We start from the raw sequence: 20,279 nt of genomic DNA on the forward strand, positions 1-20,279 counted from the left end.
CAGAGGAATGTTGAAAAAGAAAGTCAAAGTTGGTGGCATCACAATTCCAGACTTCAAGCTCTATTACAAAGCTGTAATCATCAAGACAGTATGGTACTGGCACAGAAACAGACACATAGATCAATGGAACAGAATAGAGAGCCCAGAAATAGACCCTCAACTCTACGGTCAACTAATCTTTGACAAAGCAGGAAAGAATGTCCAATGGAAAAAAGACAGTCTCTTCAACAAATGGTGTTGGGAAAACTAGACAGCCACATGCAGAAGAATGAAACTGGACCATTTCCTTATACCACACACAAAAACAGACTCAAAATGGATAAAAGACCTCAATGTGAGGCACGAATCCATGAATATCCTTGAGGAGTATACAGGCAGCAACCTCTTCGACCTCAGCCACAGCAACTTCTTCCTAGAAACATCACCAAAGGCAACAGAAGCAAGGGCAAAAATGTGAACTATTGGGACTTCATCAAGATCAAAGCTTTTGCACAGCAAAGGAAACAGTCAACAAAACCAAAAGACAACTGACAGAATGGGAGAAGATATTTGCAAATGACATAACAGATAAAAGGCTAGTATCCAAAATCTATAAAGAACTTATCAAACTCAACACCCAAAGAACAAATAACCCAATCAAGAAATGGGCAGAGAACAAGACATTTCTGCAAAGAAGACATCCAGATAGCCAACAGACACATGAAAAAGTGCTCCACATCACTCGGCATCAAGGAAATACAAATCAAAACCACAATAAGATACCACCTCACTCCAGTCAGAATGGCTAAAATTAACAAGTCAGGAAATGACAGATGCTGGCAAGGATGCAGAGAAAGGGGAACCCTCCTACACTGTTGGTGGGAAAGCAAGCTGGTGCAGCCACTCTGGAAAATAACATGGAGGTTCCTCAAAAAGTTGAAAATAGAGCTACCCTAAGACCCAGCAATCACACTACTGGGTATTTACCCTAAAGATACAAATGTAGTGATCTGAAGGGGCATGTGTATCCCAATGTTTATAGCAGCAATGTCCACAATAGCCAAACTATGGAAAGAACCTAGATGTCCATCAACAGATGAATGGATAAAGAAGATGTGGCATATATATATACAATGGAATACTATGCAACCATCAAAAGAAATGAAATCTTGCCATTTGCAATGACATGAATGGAACTAGAGGTATTAGGCTGAGCAAAATAAGTTAATCAGAGAAAGACAATTATCATATGATCCCCCTGATATGAGGAAGTTGAGAGGCAGAGTTGGGGTGTGTTGGGGGATAGGGAAGGAAAAAATGAAACAAGATGGGATTGGGAGGGAGACAAACCATAACAGACTCTTAATCTCACAAAACAAACTGAGGGTTGCTGGGGGGAGGGGGATTGTGGAGAGGGTGATTGGGTTATGGACATCGGGGAGGGTATATGATATGGTGAGTGCTGTGAAGTGTGTAAGCTGGACAAGTCACTAACCTGTACCCCTGGGGCAAATAATACATTATATGTTAATAAAAAAAATTTTTTTAAAGAATAGATAAGGATTCAGGGGGTCCCCATGAACACTGGGAGTTACATGAGCTTGGTCCATATCTGAAGAACAGAAAGCAGGAGTTATTCCAAACAGACAAATAGTTCTTATAACAATCATGAGATTTTTTTTTTCCTTCTAGATTTATTTATTTGTCATAGAGGGAGAGAGAGAAAACAAGCAGGGGAGCAGCAGGCAGAGGGAGAAGCAGGCTCCTCGCTGAGCAGGGAGCCTGATGCAGGACTCAATCCCACAACCCTGGGATCATGGCCTAAGCCAAAGGCAGAAGCTTAACTGACTGAGCCACCCAGGTGTCCTGAATCATGGAATCATGAGCTTAAGAAAACCACACATCCTATATTCTACAGCTGAATAGTGCCTCCATGTTAGGTAAAAACAATCCATGCATCCCTGTCCAGTCGGTTTGCCAAGTAAAGCCAACTGCCATTTTGAAAAGAGAAAGTTGCAAAAATTGAAACATGTTCTCAAGACAGTGTCAATTTCAGAAGATAATAATTTACACATTTTTTTTGAAATTCCTTTTCCCTAAGATTTGGATATACATAATCACTTCATCTCTGTTGCCCAGCCATTCAGCCCAGGTCACCATCTCCCCCAACCCCCTTACAAGAGGATGCTTAGCCAGGAAAACAAACTGCTTCCTCGGGAACTGACAGTTGGTACTATAGGCCAACACCCAGACACTAGGGAAGCAGCAGAGGCCACAAGAGTTGCGAGGTGGCAGGCTGTTTCCTACAGCAGATGGGATGAGAGGAGCTGCTGCACCCACATCCTGCACTCAGCACTTAGAAGCTTTTGCCCACCCTCCTGTTGTGGTCCCAGAGGACGGCACCCTCCAGATCCAGTGCTCAGAAACTAATTGAGCCACACAGGACACACTGACGGAATACGTCCTTGCTTCTCGATGGCTGGCTGGGCACAGGTGGGCAATATGAGTCCATTTATTCCCGTTTCCCAGGCACCTCTTTGCCTCCCTTCAATTGCAAGGTGTCCCCATCCCCACAGAGAGAGCTGTGGACCTGAGCCTGAAGATCTCAGGGGGCTCCCCCCATGCTCACCCTCAGCACAGCTGGCTGCGAGGACGCAGATGGCATCTCTAGGCACACGCTGCTTTGTGAAGTCAAGAACAGAACTATTATGAGCCCTGCCAGTGCCATCTTTAATGAAAGCAAAACTGCTGGCGAAGATCAGTCATATTGTTTCTTTCCCCTTACCTGGTTCTTGGATACGTGCTTTGGTCTCTGATTCCTGAAATCCAATAAACAATAGAGTAGCATCAAGAAATGACTGATAATTTCTTTACATTGAGAAGCTGTCCCTGGGATGGACCTGGAGACATCAGGTCCACAGAAACAATCATCAAGAGCTCTGGCACTTATGCTACTGAACGCACCTCACATGGAGTCGCATCTACTTTGCCCAAGAATCATGGGTAAAAACAAGTCACAAATAACTGAAACCCCAATTAACACCAAGTGCCTGGGGGATGGGATAAGACCTAAATCTTTTCCCCATTTAACAATTATTTTTTACTATTAACAAGCACCTTGCCTTCTGCTTTACAGAGATTGTCTCATTTAATCCTCACAACGATCCACCAACCCAACGAGGGTTGGATTACTGTCCCATTTTACAGTCGAGGAGACAGCACAGGTAGTATGGGTCGCTGTCCCCTCAAAATGATGTACAAATAAAACAGAGTGAATTCCAGGTTAAAATCACCCAAACCCAAAAATTTACATCTCAAACCACCCTTATTATAATCTGTAAATTCAGACTTTTCAGAACGCGTCTAAAATCAAACAAAAAGTGCCCCCCTCCTTCATTAACCCATATCTTCCTCATGACTGCTTTCACGCCCTCCACATCTGTCAGGTGCTTTCTATTCCAATTTGATTTATACTTCTCATCCCACTATCTTCTCCATATTGTGATTTCCTTCCCACACACCCTGGCAGAACACCCTGCTGCCCTTTACTCATGCCTTCACTTACCTTTGCTGGAATGTCCCCCTCTAAGATATCCTGGACTTCCTCTGGGGCTGTGGGCAACTGGACAGTTAACTGGAATGTTCCTATTCCTGGCCATAGCAACTCATGGTTCTTAGTCTCCAGAACTCTTTGCCGAACTGAAACAAACGAAAGAAAGAAAGAAAGAAAGAAAGAAAGAAAGAAAGAAAGAAAGAAAGAAAGAAAGAAAGAAAGAAAGAGAAAGAAAGAAAGAAACTGTCAAGCAATCTTTATTCACCAAATTACTCCATGATTTCCATAGGGCTTCATCATTTTCAATCAATGGCTTGGTCAGTTTCCCAAGTAAGTCCTTACACGGTGAAAAGATAAAAAGTTTAGCAAGCAGACATGGGTTTCAACCCCATCTTTACCCTTCCTATTATTTTTTTTTAACCCTTGGGAATGTTCCTTAGTAAGTCTTACTTGCAAAGCCTCAGTCTTCTTGTCTATTAGCAAATAATTAATGAACACTGTCTTATATAGGTGTTACATCGATTAAATTGACAAACATTATAAAGGACTTCGTACAGTATATAATGCTCAGTAGGTACTAACAAAGGTAACAATATTTATTCTACAAGTGAAGAAAAATAATCAAAGCATGTCTCATGATGAACCGTGAAGACTGGGTGCTGGGAAAAGTCATGATGAAAGCTATGTTTCAGGGACTTAGCTGTGTTTCTGGGTGGCTCAGTCAGTTAAGCATCTGCCTTCGGCTCAGGTCATGATCCCAGGATCGTGGGATCAAGCACTGGATCGGGGTCCCTGCTCCACAGGAAGCCGGCTTCTCCCTCTGCCACTCCCCCTGCTTGTGTTCCCTCTCTTGCTGTGTCTCTCTCTGTCAAATAAGTAAATAAAACCTTAAAAAAAAAAAAAAAGCTGAGTTTTAGGAAGGTGATTTGAGTGACCATGAGCACAATGGCTAGGAGCCTAGTGAAAAAGGTATTTCATTCAGCTCTTTAACGTAGGATGGTAAGAGCCTGACATCCAATAATCAATGGAGTAGAAAAGAAGGGATGGGAGAGATTAAAAAAAAAAAAAAAAGAATTAGCATAGCAGGCAGCTGGGTTGTAGTGAAAAAACTGAACAGTGAACATAGAGTCCAAAGACTGGGATTTGAATTCCAACTCTGCCAAAAAACTAGATGAGTGACATTGAGAAACTACCTTAACTTCTTGAGTCAGTTTCCTCCCTTAAAAGGTGTCTGCGAATGAGTTTTATAACACCCACAAGGGCTATGCAAACGTAAATTTATAATTACAAGCAGGAGCAGCCAGAGAGAGAAAAGTAAAATCAGTGTATCCCAGGCCATGGAGAAGTGGTGGTGAGTAAGTTTAGAGGAGGAGGCGTGGTCAACACGGAGGGTGCAAAGAGTTCAGGGTGAAGGTGAACCTTTGAGAGTGCCCAGCTGCTCCCAGACGTGACTCTGACATGAATGCTGGGCTCCATGCTGCATTCCGGTGCGGATGGTATGAGAGGCGGAGGAGATAGGGAATCTTCCCTAAGAAGGAGTTGGAAGAGCTTTCCCACCTCACTCATCCATGAAAGGGTAGGAGAAGTGAGGCCTTCACCGGTTGCTAACTTAGAAACAGGCCCCAGAAACAATATGAGAAGGAACACCAGACTCTACTTTCAGTCTTTTTTACGAGATAGCAGATGTTTTCACACGGACTCCTGAGGGGCTGGCCTAAGCTAGTGGGAGGACTGAGGACTGAATAAGACCTCTAAAGCCTGAGAACCAGCCAAGTTTTGTAAGCCAACTGGTCTAGAGTCCTGGGCTTCTGTGATGCATTCCTTTTATAATCCCCCTAGACTTTGGGAGAGTCTTATCCAGGCATCTAAACGCAAAAGATCTGAGATCATGCACAATCACACAGGGCACCAGGATTTCGAGAGAGCAGACAGTAGCAATAGGGGTAAGTGACCCGCAACCAAGACAAGGTGAATCTGGAAGGAAAAAGAGCTGAAACTCTGACGTCCAGCCACCCCTCCCCATGTGGACAGTCTCCCTTCTGCACCAACCTCAGACCACTGACATTCAACTTTACCTAAAGAGGAGATGGATTCCCTTATCCCAAAGAGACGGACAATCAACAGAAGCCAAGTTATGACCCGAAAGGAGGATAAAAGCACACATCTAAAACAGGGCTTAACGTCTTCTAAGTCAATGTACACTGGATTTCGAAGAAATTGAGTGAACTATTTAAGAGAAAGATACAGCTTCCAAATACTTCTGCTTGCCATACACTAATTTTTTTTTTTAAGATTTTATTTATTTTTTGAGAAGGAGAGAGAGCATGAACAGTGGAAGGCAGAGGAAGAGAGAGAGAAGCAGGCTCCCTGCTGAGCAGAGAGCCCATTTGGGGCTGGATCCCAGGACCCCAGGATCATGCCCTGAGCGGAAGGCAGACACTTAACCGATTGAGCCACCCAGGCAGCCCAGCTATACACTTATTTCTACATAGCAGTGCTGCTGGGCTCATTCTAACTACATGAATCATATGAAGAACGCACTATACGGTGGCCCACCTGGTAAAGCCACTTCTTCATAGGAGTGGGTGGGGGGAGGGAATCCCTGCGGGAGAACGAGGATCACTGTTAGCAAATTTCTGGCCACATTGTGCTGGGGCAATAGCTTCTCTGGTAGGAAACTGAAACTGAATAGGCACTTCCTGCCACCCCCCCTCCTAGGATCCTTGTCCATAAAAGGTTTTGAGTTGTTCTAAGTCTGAGTCATCTGTGCTGGGGGCACCATAACAGGTCGCTGGAGCAGCCTGGGGATGGAGGTAGGGGGAGGTGGGCTGGGCAATGAGAGGAAGGAACAACCATTTCTTCTGCATTCAGGACTAGAACAGAAGGACATCATCAACACAAAAGTGTACTTTGCGCTGCTGGTATTTTTATGCTGTTTGTATTTTCTATTGATTATTTCCCTTTTCTTTTTCACTCAGTGTTGGCAACAAACAACAGGGCTTCCTAAACTTTAGCACACCAGAGTCACCATGGTTCTGGTTAAACGCACGGATTCCCGCACCCGCACCCCGGGTTCCAAAATCTCTGAGGCTGCCGGGACTGGGTCTGATTAGTCTGTTGTGAGTCAGATACAGAGAGGTCTGTGCCCCCAATTTGAGAACTACCAGGGAGGATAATGGGATTCTAAAGAAGAAGTAAGTGTCCCTAAGGGCCAAGCCCTTATGATGTTGACAGCTGGCAATCAAAGTGGTAAAACTCCTTGAAGAAAATGAAATCCAGGGGAAATGGCTGACATTGCACAGCAGCCCTTCTGAGCATTCCTTGGTGAAATTAGTCCTTGGAAAACCTGGTACTTTGTTTTCATAAGGGCTCTGAGCGTAGTAGGTTTCCTGTCCCCAACTGGCCTCCCCTTCAACACACTTAGCTGTGGACCCTTCTCCTCCCTGGGTTTCATTCTTTCCCTTCTGGATCTCTGCCTAGAGCATTCCAGTTTCTCTCAGGTTAGCCGCATTGCCTCTCCTTTGGCTCAAATGCTTCTCTAAATCCAGCGGCAGGAAGGTAGGATCAGGGGTTGTCCACATCCTTTCCTATGAGCTTCCAAAGGAAAAAGGACACCCTCTGGGAACAGCAGCTCACAGGCCTCTCACTACAGATCTGGTGGTGTCTGGACCCAGCAGATAATAATTGGGTGGGTACTCATCTTCCCTCTCCTAAAGGCAACAGCAAGGAGGGTGGGGAACTCAGCCGCTCAACCGCCTGCAAGGGGGGGCTCAAAACTCCCAATCCACATCAACTCAGAATGTCACCCCTGCTCCCAGTCCAAGAACCACCCTGACACCGAGGGAAGAGGTACCAGCGCACCTCCAGCAAAGATTCCGGGTGTTCACCAACAGCACACAGCCCTCCAGTAACTTTCTATATTTACACCCAACATGCTTTTAGGAAGCAATTTTGCACCTCCTCCAAGTGACCCCAGAAACATGAGGAACCTCAGGACCTGTGGGAAAATCCCCGTAACTTCCTTAATACGTTCCTTAATACCTTTTGTCCCCCACCAAAAAAGTAACTAAAGGAAAGGGGGCCTCTCCCTCTCCCTACCTCTCTGTCCCTCTCTCTCAGAGCATTGTTGACCTCGGTTACCAAATCCAGAACAGCACAGGAATACGTATCTTCCAGCCCCACGCTGATTTTCATTGCTCAAGGACTCAATTGTCCTCACCTAAAACATGACCTGAATCTCCTAAAAGTTGTGATTTCCAGGATCTCTCCCAACAGAAGTCAAGGTACTTATTTTCAACCAGATTTATCTCCCTAAGGTGTACTTGGACATGTCTCTCCTCTGCCTATGCGAGCGGGGGGGGGGGGGGGGGGGGGGGGGGGGGTTTCGTAGTCCTCATGGTGTCATTCAAGGCCCTCTACCATCTCAACCCAACTTTTTCTTAGCGTTAACTTCCTCCCCAGCACTTCACAAGAAAGAGGTTTAATAACAGAATGCCTAAGATTTTTAAAATATAGGCGTCCCCCGCCCCTCTTGGCCTTTTGAAATTTCCCAGGCCCCCGTCGGCAGATCTTGCTTGTACTCGGAGATGAGCAAAGTCCTCACTCAACCCAAACCTCCCTGAGGGCGCCCTGCGTGTTGCTGAAGATGCCCTGTGCACTCCCGGCCCCAACACCTGTCCCGCCCCGTCAGCAACACAACTGGCCCTCAGGAGTCAGTTGAAATGTGACTCTCCCTGGAAACTTTCTCTTCCCTTACAACTGTGAGGGAACCTTTGGAGTTCAACCTTTGGAGCTCTGAACAGCTGCTTTAACAGAATGAAGAACAACTGCGACGGAACGACTCGGCCGCTAAGGCTCCAGGCAGGCAGCCGCGTAAAAGGAGGTGAAGCAAGCCGCCTATCAGCTCCTCTCCGTCCGCCGCGGGTCGGCGCCCGAACTCACTTGCGCGGTTCTGCCGCCACCTCCCGGCAGCACCTGGGAGTGCTTCTCGCCCCTCGCGCGCCCTCCCTCCCCTAAGGCTGCAGCAGGAGCCCGGCGGGTTCCAAGTTACCCCGCGGGAAGACCCCGGTTGTCCCTCTCACCCCAACCCTTGCACCCCTCACCAGCGTCTAGGTGGAAGAACGCCAGGAAGCGGGTCGCGGTGCCCGGCTCCTGGCGGACCTCACACTCCCCGCCTCCGGATCTCCTCGCGCTCTGGAAGTACATCTGCAACTTGGTGCTCAAGTTCTTCGGGGGGTCGGGGCCCCAGGACCCTTCCACCCGCAGGGGGAAGGAGCCGGGCGCAGCCATCCTCAGCTCCGCTCCCCTGCCCCCGGGGCTCGACCCGCCCCACTGAGTGCGGCAAACTTTGTCCCTTTAAGTTTCGGTTTCGCTTTCCTAGAAAACTCCTCCCCTGGCATTAGTTTCTGCCAACAGCTGTAAATAGCTGTGCCGGCCTCGAACTAGTCACCCCGCACCCCCACGCCGCAGTTCCTCACCTTCAGCTCTGGCCCACGGCGAAGGCTGGTTGGTCGTCGCCACTCCAAGCAACTGGTCTTGCGCCGTTTGTGCACTTGGGTCCCTAAGCTCGGGCACCGCGTGCCCCTCGTCCCCCAAATGACAGCTGAAATCAGCGTATTTGACCGCGCACAACACCTGCTGCAAACACAAAGACAACTTCACTTTTGCCGCAGGGCAACGTTTTACAAGAAAATAAAACGGCTCGTCAAACTGTGATTCTTTACATGTGGAAAGAAGTCCCCAAGTAATGATCAGAATTGTATCTGGCTTTTTTTTTTTTCTTTTGCATTTTGTTCCTGATCTGTTACTATTATACGTCCAAAAATAAGGAAAGGGGGTGAGGACTGGTAATTCACAGTTCTTTATGGAATATTTACTAGGTTCCCTGCGCCTGGGATTGATTCAACAAACACAGTTTCTGCCCTCATTGAGCTCACAACGCTGTGGGGACACGGTGGAGTAAGTGCTCTTGGAGGGAACATACAGGTGGTCCTGGAACAAATCAGGAGGGGCTTGGGTGTTCGAGCTCAGGGAGAATTTATGGGGAGGTGACATGTAACCTGACCGCTAAAGATGATGGGGATGTTGGCGCTAAAAGTAAAAGTCAGCTATTTTACCAGCAAAAATAGGTTTCTTTGGGACTAGCAGAAAATTGCAATTTCGGACAAGTAGCAAACTACTGTAAAAAAAAAAAAATCAGTTAGTCCAACAAACAAAGCTGAGCGCTAACAGGAGGAAGTTGGGAGGGGTTGTTTTCAACGAAATTCTACTGGAGAAAACCGAGAGTTCTGGGTGATGGCAGTTTCTCATTGGCTGAGTCTAGGGTAATTGAGTTCCTTCCTCTTTGGGCTTGTCACTGATGACACTCTCCACCTGAGGATTCTTCTGTTGGGGTTGATAATAGTCGATTCTTCCTGTGATTGACATGGAGGGGTATGGCATGAGTGCTCTACCTTCTGGCCTCCCGTTTCCATTTAATGAGGTTTCCCTTTATTAATTTAGACAGAGGATAATCTTGGAGGGCTGAGAAGAGGGAGCGGTTTCCATAATGTAACTGACTGGTACAGAATCACTCTGGTTGCTGTGTAGTAGCTAGAACCGAGGAGGGAGATCAGCCATGTGGCTACCGTAGTGTCCCCAGTGGCTGAGACCAGAGGAGAACCTTCTGAGAATGAGTGAGATTCCAAATCGGTACTGAAGGCAGAGCTGCAGGACTTGCTGAAAGATGTGGACAGGGAGCAAAGATGCTCAAGTATGCCTCCATGGTTATCCATGGACGTTCGGAGCGACTGGCTCGGTAACAGTGGCATCCACCAGACGGGAGAACTGAGATGTGGCCAGAAACGTGGGAGAGGCTAGGAATGTATGTGTCTTTGACCTGTCATAAAAGAGTGTTTCAAGTGGGAAGGAGCAGCTTTCATTCAAACACTACCAATTCATCATGTGAGAGAAGGTGTCTCCGGCTTCGAACCCGCAAGCACTGTCTCCCTGTGGGGAGGGAGGAGAGGGACCTGGCAGTGGACAGAGGTCTGGAAGGAAGGGAAGGAAGTGGAGGCAGGCAAGCATAGTCAGCTCTTTCCAGAAGCATGACTGTGAAGGGGCAGAAGGAGTTGGGCAGCAGTGGATGGGGTTATAGAATCAGGGAGCTGTTGTTTCTGTTTTCTGGCTTTTAAGATATTTTTAGGATGTAAGAGTCTGAGGCATGTTTGAATACTGGTGGAACGAAGTGAAGGGCAGAGGGAAGGTGCAGGTTGTGGGAGGTGGGAGGGCTTTCTGGAGGCATGAACCGTGGGGTGGGAACAACTATCCCACTGCCCTGGAAATGAGGCGGAGATGGAGAGCAGAAGCAGGTGATTCTGAATGACCGCTGTTGAGAAGTTATGGGACTTCTCTCTGATGGCTTCTGTTTGCTCTGTGAAGGAGGTGATGTGGTCTCAGACGCAGCCTAAATTAGAGCTGCTTTCCCTGCAGGACTGGACCTTACACGTTATCTTCTAAGAGAACCAAAGCCAGGCCAAAGAGAGGTTACTGCCTGGGCTTTACTCCTGCTGGGTAATACTGCAGAACGCAGGTATTTCCCCCTGACGCCAGCTTTCTACCTGCAGGTGGCGCATATCATCCAGCCCAAACCACCCTGGACCCCAGTAGGGGAGGCAGGGATGACATGGAAGGGCCAGCCATGGCTCTCAGCCACGCAGTGGTGGCCCATGGCCCCAGGGAGTCTCACCCCAAGCCACAGCTAATATCAGCACCCTCCTTTCCCCAGAGTTTGAGATTCCAGAATTGAGCAGTTTATCTTTCTCCTCGCATTATCATTTTCCAAGAAATAGAGGGAAACGGAAATCTTTATAGTGGAAGTTTTATCTGGCCATTTCTGGATTTCTTTCAAGAATTTACTTAATTATTGGCAATGTGTGAGACCTGCTCAGCCTGTTCTTCAACCCTGGGGGGACTGGGAAGGAGTTACCAGGGGATAAGGATGGCAGGTCTTGAAAACCAAGCAAAGAAAGTTCTAGAAAAAGCAAATTGCTGCTTGTCATCAGTCCCTGAAGTATTTGAATACTTGTCTTTTCTCCTAAATGGTTTTGTCACCATTCGCTTGCTGAACTGGTACCCTACCCCCTCCCACTGTGTGCTTATTCTCTCTCAATTCTCCATCTGCAATGGGTGTCTGCCTCTTGAACCCCATTTCCTTCTAGTGAAGCAAATGTCCACTCAGGACCTGGGAACTGGCCGTGTCCCCCTGTGAAAGATGAAATGAAATGGTGTCATTTATGTTAGGGGTTTTTAAATGGAACTGGACAGCCATTTAGGAATTGGGCCTTATGCACATTCTCACCCGATGGAATCGTGAACTTCTGAACTAAGCCATACAGCAAACGCTCTAAGGATTCTGCATTAACACCTATAACTTCCTACATAACTGACTTCTGCTCAGAGAGGACCTTAGCAACCAATTATGTTTAACGAAGATTAGTTTTCTGCCGCCAACACCAACCAAAATTCTCTGTAAACAACATATACAACACTTCACATTTTGTTTTTAAAACCCTCAGAGCTTCACTCCCTAGGGAGACAATATTTGGGTTGCTGCCCAGAACCATGTACCTAGAATTTGAAATTCTAAGACCCCAAATAATTGCTTTTGTTTTCATCCTGTCCTGCCTCATTCCCTCGTCAACACCCCCACATAACAACAGCTGATCTTGATATAACAAGCATTTTTAGGCTGAACTTCCCTTTCTCTATTTCTTCTAAATTTCTCTGTTCAGCTTCTCTACAAACTTCTATAACCCAGCATCAGGCTGCTTTCAACTTCTCTACAAACCAGGATTTCTCCCATTTGAAGTGGGTTTTTTTGTTTTGTTTTGTTTTTTGAGGGGAAGGGAAGGGTAGCTTTCCCATTTGTCTTGAATCCGTTAATTCTGAGGACCTCGTGCCCACCTTTCCACTTTGCTCTGGAACTCCTGGCCCGGTCCCCTAAAATAGGATGTGACTTCAGAAGTAAGGCAAACCACCCTCAGTGGTAACACTCTGCTACCACTCCAAGTTCAGTTCTCTGGTGGAGTCACCTGATGGACACACCCCATTTCTGGCCTTCTTCCCTGTGTTCAGGTCCCTTTCAGGAGCTGTATGTTCTTCTTCTTCTTCTTTTTTTTAAAAGATTTTATTTATTTATTTGACATAGACACAGTGAGAGAGGGAACACAAGCAGGGGGAGTGGGAGAGGGAGAAGCAAGCTCTCCGTTGAGCAGGGAGCCCAGGGAACCTGATGCGGGACTGGATCCCAGGACACTTACATCATGACCTGAGCCGAAGGCAGATGCTTAATGACTGAGCCACCCAGGCGCGCCATGATGCTGTATGTTCTTCAAGCTTCCATGGGGTAAGTCTGTAATACCTTCACTCCTCCGCCAGCATAAGGATTCTTCATGGTCCATTTTCCCAAACGGGAATCATTTAGACTCACTCATACTATCATTGGGTGGGAAGTGGAGGGAGGATTCTGCAGAAGAGTCCAGAGTAGTCTAGATCTTTCCAAGTTTGGGAGAGGTAAAGAATAAAACAAAGCAACAGTCCTTCCTGGCCACTGAATCAGACACACATGCCTGTGTCTCAAGGCAGGCATTAACACTCAGAGAAGTACAATCTAGTTCATATTTACAAAGAAGAACATATAATATTTTACTCCCATATCATACCACACGTGATCAGCATGAGTGACATGCTATTAAATATTGAACAATCAGCTCTCTGGAGAAAAAAAGTTGCATATATGTTTTTGTTTATTATACGTTTTCTGGATATAAAGGTTGTATAGCACAAAATTTGCAAATAATGAAATATACAATACTTTTTATTATAAATTTCAAAGAACCAACTGATCCTCACAGAATGTTTCAAAGATTTTTGTCCAACTCATATTTGTAGCCAAACTATGGTTGCAATCATGAATGAGTGTAATTCTTACATAAATGCTAGTTATTTACATTAAGTGGGATGAAAATGAAACAATGAAGACATATGTCAGAGCTCCTCTGATTGTCACTGACATGAGCTCCTTCTTTGCTGAATTGGATAATGGTTTTCAAATGCTGGAAGAATACTTCTTCATTTGTGTTCTTTAAAATGTAATGGCTGCAGACATGACACACATTTAAATTTAATCTGCCTTATTAAGATATTCTCCACTGGTTTCTGAAGTCTAGACAATTAACAAAGCAGTAAGTCAAGCCCTCCTGATGCGCAGTGTTTATCAATTCCATGGTGTAAATATCCCCATGATGGCTGACTTGTGTTCCTGATGTGACAACTCTGAATGCAGAATTGAGCAGAGATGAACAGTAACACCATTATATAGTCCTTCACCATATGGATACAATAGACAGAAAGAACTCGAGTATAGACAATAATAAAATGTAGTAAAATAATTAGGAAGTGATGAATTTTCAGTATTTATTATTTTTTAAAATATAATCTATTTCTACAGTTGACCTTTGAACAACATGGGTTTCAACTGTATGGATCTACTTAGACACAGATTTCTTTGATACAGTATAGTATTGTAAATGTACTTTCTCTTATGGTTTTCTTAACATCTTCTTTTCTCTAGCTTACTTTACTGTAAGAATATATTATATAACACATCTAATGTACAAAATGTATATTAATCAACTGTTTATATTATTCATAAGCAGGCTATTAGTTAAGTTTTTGGGAATCATAATTTATATGTGGATTTTTTAAAGATTTTACTTATTTGTCAGAGAGAGAGAGAGCACACAAGCAGAGGGAGAAGCAGATTCCCTGCTGCGCAAGGAGCCCAGACTTGATCCCAGGACCCTGGGGTCATGACCTGAGCCACCCAGGCGTCCCGTACGTGGATTTTTGACAAAAGATCAAAGAGTGGTTGGCACCTCTAATCCCTGTATTGTTCAAGGGTCAACTGTAATTCTGAATAATGGTGGTTAATAACTCTTCACAAACTTCTGAAAATTTAGCAATCAGTTCTGGTGAGCCAGTATGAGCTGTTTCTGGCAGAAGACTGTACTCTCTCCCAACAGAGGTATTATTTAAAACTAGAGCAGTCAGGATACCCTTCCACATTCAGTCCCCCCCAACCCAGCACCAAACATACACCTCAGTATAATTGTTATGCTGATGGTCCTATAAAAAGTCAAATAGATTTTAAAGCTGATTGCTTCCCTTCATTCCTACAGCCAATTAATCACCCACACAAACTTTCATTAATCTACCCATTACTTTTGAAAAATTGCCTCTGGAAGAAATAAAAGCAATAACTGAAATCACAAAACAGTGACAAATGTAGTAAAAAAATTAAGGTGTAACAATCAATACAACAAACTTTAAGAAAATTAATATCAACTCCATTTTACTGTGAGGAGACTGAGGCACAGAAAGGTTGAATATATGCCCCAAATTCACAGCTAGTAAATGGTGGAGCTGGGATACGAACCCAGGCTAAAGACAGGATGCTATACCTGCATAGGGATTTTCTGCTGAGATCCCTTCTTCAGGGCAACAGACCCATTGTCCGGCTGCTGGCGATGCTGGCTGCCCACAGTTCACAGCGGTATCCCTCACTGGCCTTGCCCTTCCTCATCTCTCCCACCTAGAGTTTCCTCTGGGCAGAGACTATTTCTGTCTCCTACATCTAAGTCCGGTTCTAGCCCAGGCTGAGCTAACCACAGCGTATCTGTGTGATCTCAGTAACAAAGCCAAGGTAGTGAGGGTGTGGGGAAACGGGGTCTCTCATATGTGATGGATGATTTGTCCATTTCGCCTTGTAATTTTGCCACTTTTTGCTTATCTTCCTTTGCTTTTGCTTAATTTAAGGCCGTATAGGTTCAAGGTGTTTATATCACCCAAGTGAATTGTTCCTTTTCTTCATGGTGTGCCTCTCTTCTTTATTGATTTTCATTGTCTTAAAGTCCATTTTGTCTTATACTGATACTGCTATTACTATGTTAACTAGGTTAGTCCTTGCAGAGTGTGACAGACATTTTGAGAAGGTTAGTTAATTACTCAAAGACAATCACTCCTTCCTTGTTAGGAGAACTTCAGTTTTTTTCAGATGCTCAGCAGCAAAGTGCTCAGGTAAAGTACAGGCTCTTTCAGACCCATACTTGACTCGTGGGTGGGATAAGCCAGTTTTAGTCATCTGGTTACCTTCTAGTGGGATTGGTTTAAAGATGGCCATGTGACCCAGTTCAGCCAAGAGATACAGGGGGAAGTATGCTGTCTGTCCTAGAAAATGCTTCCTCCATAAAGAGACACTTAGGAGAAATCCTTTTTCCCTCGTTTTTGAGATGTTGTCATGTGGGATGTGATCCTAGGAGATGCTGCAGCCATTTTGTAACCATGAAGGCCAATATCTTAGAAACATTGAGAAGGGCATATTGGAGAGATAGAAAGAGCCTAAGCTCTTGATGGCATTATTTACCTACAGAACCAGCTCTAGAACTACCTACTTCCATGTCCTTAGTTTAATTATATCTCTCATTACCAGAATATAGCTGCATTGTTTTTAATCCTATTTCTTCTAATTAGTAAATATAAATGTAGAGACATTATAAATAATACAGCGGGTCTTATTCCTACCATTTTTTTTACAAGTTTTTAATAACTTGTGTTTTATTCCTTGCTTTTTGTTCTTTCTTATTTCATATTAGATTGATAGTTTTTCTTTATTCCTTTCCACTCTCCATTTGGTTTGAATTCACAAATTCTATACCTATTCTTTAGCAGGTCTCAGTCTTAACAGTCTAAAGTTAATCAATACATCTCTCAAACCTTGGAAAAACTTATCCCTATCTTGCTATCTTTTTGTTATTGTTAACTGTTTATTTTTTTTAAGTTTATTTATTTTTTAAAGATTTTATTTAGGGGTACCTGGGTGGCTCGGTAAAATACATACATACATACAAACATACATACATAAAATAAAATAAAATCTTTTAACAAATTAAAAAATTTAAAAAATAAAAATTTTATTTATTTATTTGTCAGAGAGAGAGAAAGAGAGCACAAGCAGGGGGAGCAGCAGAGACAGAGTGAGAAGCAGACTCCCCACAGAGCAAGGATTCCCAATGCGGGACTGGATCCCTGGACCCTGGGATCATGACCTGAGTCCAAGGCAGACACTTAACAGACTGAGCTGGCCAGGCATCCCTAAAAGATTAAATTAATCTTTTTGAAACTAGTCAATATTAATTTAGAGTGAACAACATGTTTAATGATTTGTCTTTGAAGCCCTCTCCTTTCCTTTTTTTTTTTTAATTTTATTTTTTATACACATATAATATATTTTTATCCCCAGGAGTACAGGTCTGTGAATCACCAGGTTTACACACTTCACAGCACTCACCATAGCACATACCCTCCCCAGTGTCCATAATCCCACCCCCCTCCCAACCCCCCTCCCCCCAACAACCCTCAGTTTGTTTTGTGAGATTAAGAGTCACTTATGGTTTGTCCCCCTCCCAATTCCATCTTGTTTCATTTACTCTTCTCCTAACCCCTTAACCCCACATGTTGCATCTCCTCTCCCTCATATCAGGGAGATCATATGATAGTTGTCTTTCTCCGATTGACTTATTTCGCTAAGCATGATACCCTCTAGTTCCATCCACGTCGTCGCAAATGGCAAGATTTCATTTCTTTTGATGGCTGCATAGTATTCCATTGTGTATATATACCACATCTTCTTTATCCATTCGTCTGTAGATGGACATCTAGGTTCTTTCCATAATTTGGCTATTGTAGACATTGCTGCTATAAACATTCAGGTGCACGTGCCCCTTTGGATCACTACTATCTTTAGGGTAAATAACCAGCAGTGCAATTGCTGGGTCATAGGGTAGTTCTATTTTCAACATTTTGAGGAACCTCCATGCTGTTTTCCAGAGTGGTTGCACCAGCTTGCATTCCCACCAACAGTGTAGGAGGGTTCCCCTTTCTCCGCATCCTCGCCAGCATCTGTCATTTCCTGACTTGTTAATTTCAGCCATTCTGACTGGTGTGAGGTGATATCTCATGGTGGTTTTGATTTGTATTTCCCTGATGCCGAGTGATGTGGAGCACTTTTTCATGTGTCTGTTGGCCATCTGGATGTCCTCTTTGCAGAAATGTCTGTTCATGTCCTCTGCCCATTTCTTGATTGGATTATTTGTTCTTTGGGTGTTGAGTTTGCTAAGTTCTTTATAGATTTTGGACACTAGCCCTTTATCTGATATGTCATTTGCAAATATCTTCTCCCATTCTGTCAGTTGTCTTTTGGTTTTGTTAACTGTTTCCTTTGCTGTGCAAAAGCTTTTGATCTTGATAAAATCCCAATAGTTCATTTTTGCCCTTGCTTCCCTTGCTTTTGGCGATGTTCCTAGGAAGATGTTGCTGTGGCTGATGTCGAAGAGGTTGCTGCCTGTGTTCTCCTCAAGGATTTTGATGGATTCCTTTCTCACATTGAGATCCTTCATCCATTTTGAGTCTATTTTCGTGTGTGGTGTAAGGAAATGATCCAATTTCATTTTTCTGCATGTGACTGTCCAATTTTCCCAACACCATTTATTGAAGAGGCTGTCTTTTTTCCATTGGACATTCTTTCCTGCTTTGTCGAAGATGAGTTGACCATAGAGTTGAGGGTCTATTTCTGGGCTCTCTATTCTGTTCCATTGATCTATGTGTCTGTTTTTGTGCCAGTACCATGCTGTCTTGATGACAGCTTTGTAATAGAGCTTGATGTCCGGAATTGTGATGCCACCAACTTTGGCTTTCTTTTTCAATATTCCTTTGGCTATTCAAGGTCTTTTCTGGTTCCATATAAATTTTAGGATTATTTGTTCCATTTCTTTGAAAAAAATGGATGGTACTTTGACAGGAATTGCATTAAATGTGTAGATTGCTTTAGGTAGCATAGACATTTTCACAATATTTATTCTTCCAATCCAGGAGCATGGAACATTTTTCCATTTCTTTGTGTCTTCCTCAATTTCTTTCATGAGTACTTTATAGTTTTCTGTGTATAGATTCTTAGTCTCTTTGGTTAGGTTTATTCCTAGGTATCTTATAGTTTTGGGTGCAATTGTAAATGGGATGGACTCCTTAATTTCTCTTTCTTCTGTCTTGTTGTTGGTGTAGAGAAATGCAACTGATTTCTGTGCATTGATTTTATATCCTGACACTTTACTGAATTCCTGTACAAGTTCTAGCAGTTTTGGAGTGGAGTCTTTGGGTTTTCCACATATAGTATCATATCATCTGTGAAGAGTGATAGTTTGACTTCTTCTTTGCCGATTTGGATGCCTTTAATTTCCTTTTGTTGTCTGATTGCTGAGGCTAGGACTTCTAGTACTATGTTGAATAGCAGTGGTGATAATGGACATCCCTGCCGTGTTCCTGACCTTAGCGGAAAAGCTTTCAGTTTTTCTCCATTGAGAATGATATTTGCGGTGGGTTTTTCATAGATGGCTTTGATAATATTGAGGTATGTGCCTCAATATCCCTACACTTTGAAGAGTTTTGATCAGGAAGGGATGCTGTACTTTGTCAAATGCTTTTTCAGCATCTATGGAGAGTATCATATGGTTCTTGTTCTTTCTTTTATTAATGTGTTGTATCACATTGATTGATTTGCGGATGTTGAACCAGCCTTGCAGCCCTGGAATAAATCCCACTTGGTCGTGGTGAATAATCCTTTTAATGTGCTGTTGAATCCTATTGGCTAGTATTTTGGCGAGAATTTTTGCATCTGTGTTCATCAAGGATATTGGTCTGTAGTTCTCTTTTTTGATGGGATCCTTGTCTGGTTTTGGGATCAAGGTGATGCTGGCCTCATAAAATGAGTTTGGAAGTTTTCCTTCCATTTCTATTTTTTGGAACAGTTTCAGGAGAATAGGAATTAGTTCTTCTTTAAATGTTTGGTAGAATTCACCCGGGAAGCCGTCTGGCCCTGGGCTTTTGTTTGTTTGGAGATTTTTGATGACTGTTCCAATCTCCTTACTGGTTATGGGTCTGTTCAGGCTTTCTATTTCTTCCTGGTTCAGTTTTGGTAGTTTATATGTCTCTAGGAATACATCCATTTCTTCCAGATTGTCAAATTTGTTGGCATAGAGTTGCTCATAGTATGTTCTTATAATTGTCTGTATTTCTTTGGTGTTCGTTGTGATCTCTCCTCTTTCATTCATGATTTTATTTATTTGGGTCCTCTCTCTTTTCTTTTTGATAAGTCTGGCCAGGGGTTTATCAATCTTATTAATTCTTTCAAAGAACCAGCTCCTGGTCTCGTTGATTTGTTCTATTGTTTTTTTGGTTTCTATTTCATTGATTTCTGCTCTGATCTTTATGATTTCTCTTCTCCTGCTGGGTTTAGGGTTTCTTTCTTGTTCTTTCTCCAGCTCCTTTAGGTGTAGGGTTAGGTTGTGTTCCTGAGACCTTTCTTGTTTCTTGAGAAAGGCTTGTACCGCTATATATTTTCCTCTCAGGACTGCCTTTGTTGTGTCCCACAGATTTTGAACCGTTGTGTTTTCATTATCATTTGTTTCCATGAATTTTTTCAATTCTTCTTTAATTTCCTGGTTGACCCATTCATTCTTTAGAAGGATGCTGTTTAGTCTCCATGTATTTGGGTTCTTTCCAAATTTCCTCTTGTGATTGAGTTCTAGCTTCAGAGCATTGTGGTCTGAAAATATGCAGGGAATGATTCCAATCTTTTGATAACGGTTGAGACCTG

The 20,279-nt window shown here is 43.7% G+C and overlaps 1 protein-coding gene across 5 annotated transcripts in view; it reads right to left on the reverse strand.

The window, feature by feature from the left end:
- LOC125103429 (protein mono-ADP-ribosyltransferase PARP14-like) overlaps positions 1–20,279 on the reverse strand; it is a 128,002-nt gene that overhangs the window by 43,129 nt on the left and 64,594 nt on the right. Inside the window, exons 1-3 of one of the 5 annotated variants that reach the window (XM_047735282.1) lie at positions 8,635–8,868; positions 3,545–3,678; positions 2,765–2,798 (exon numbers count right to left, since the gene is read on the reverse strand). The exons of the other annotated variants lie outside the window; for them this stretch is intronic. Of the exons in view, the coding sequence (XP_047591238.1) occupies positions 2,765–2,798; positions 3,545–3,678; positions 8,635–8,821 (355 nt within the window). The 5' untranslated portion in view covers positions 8,822–8,868. Of the gene's footprint in view, positions 1–2,764; positions 2,799–3,544; positions 3,679–8,634; positions 8,869–20,279 lie in introns of those variants that run through there. 5 annotated transcript variants of the gene reach the window in all.

This window comes from Lutra lutra, chromosome 1 (genome assembly GCF_902655055.1).
Source record: "Lutra lutra chromosome 1, mLutLut1.2, whole genome shotgun sequence".
Lineage (NCBI taxonomy): Eukaryota > Metazoa > Chordata > Mammalia > Carnivora > Mustelidae > Lutra > Lutra lutra.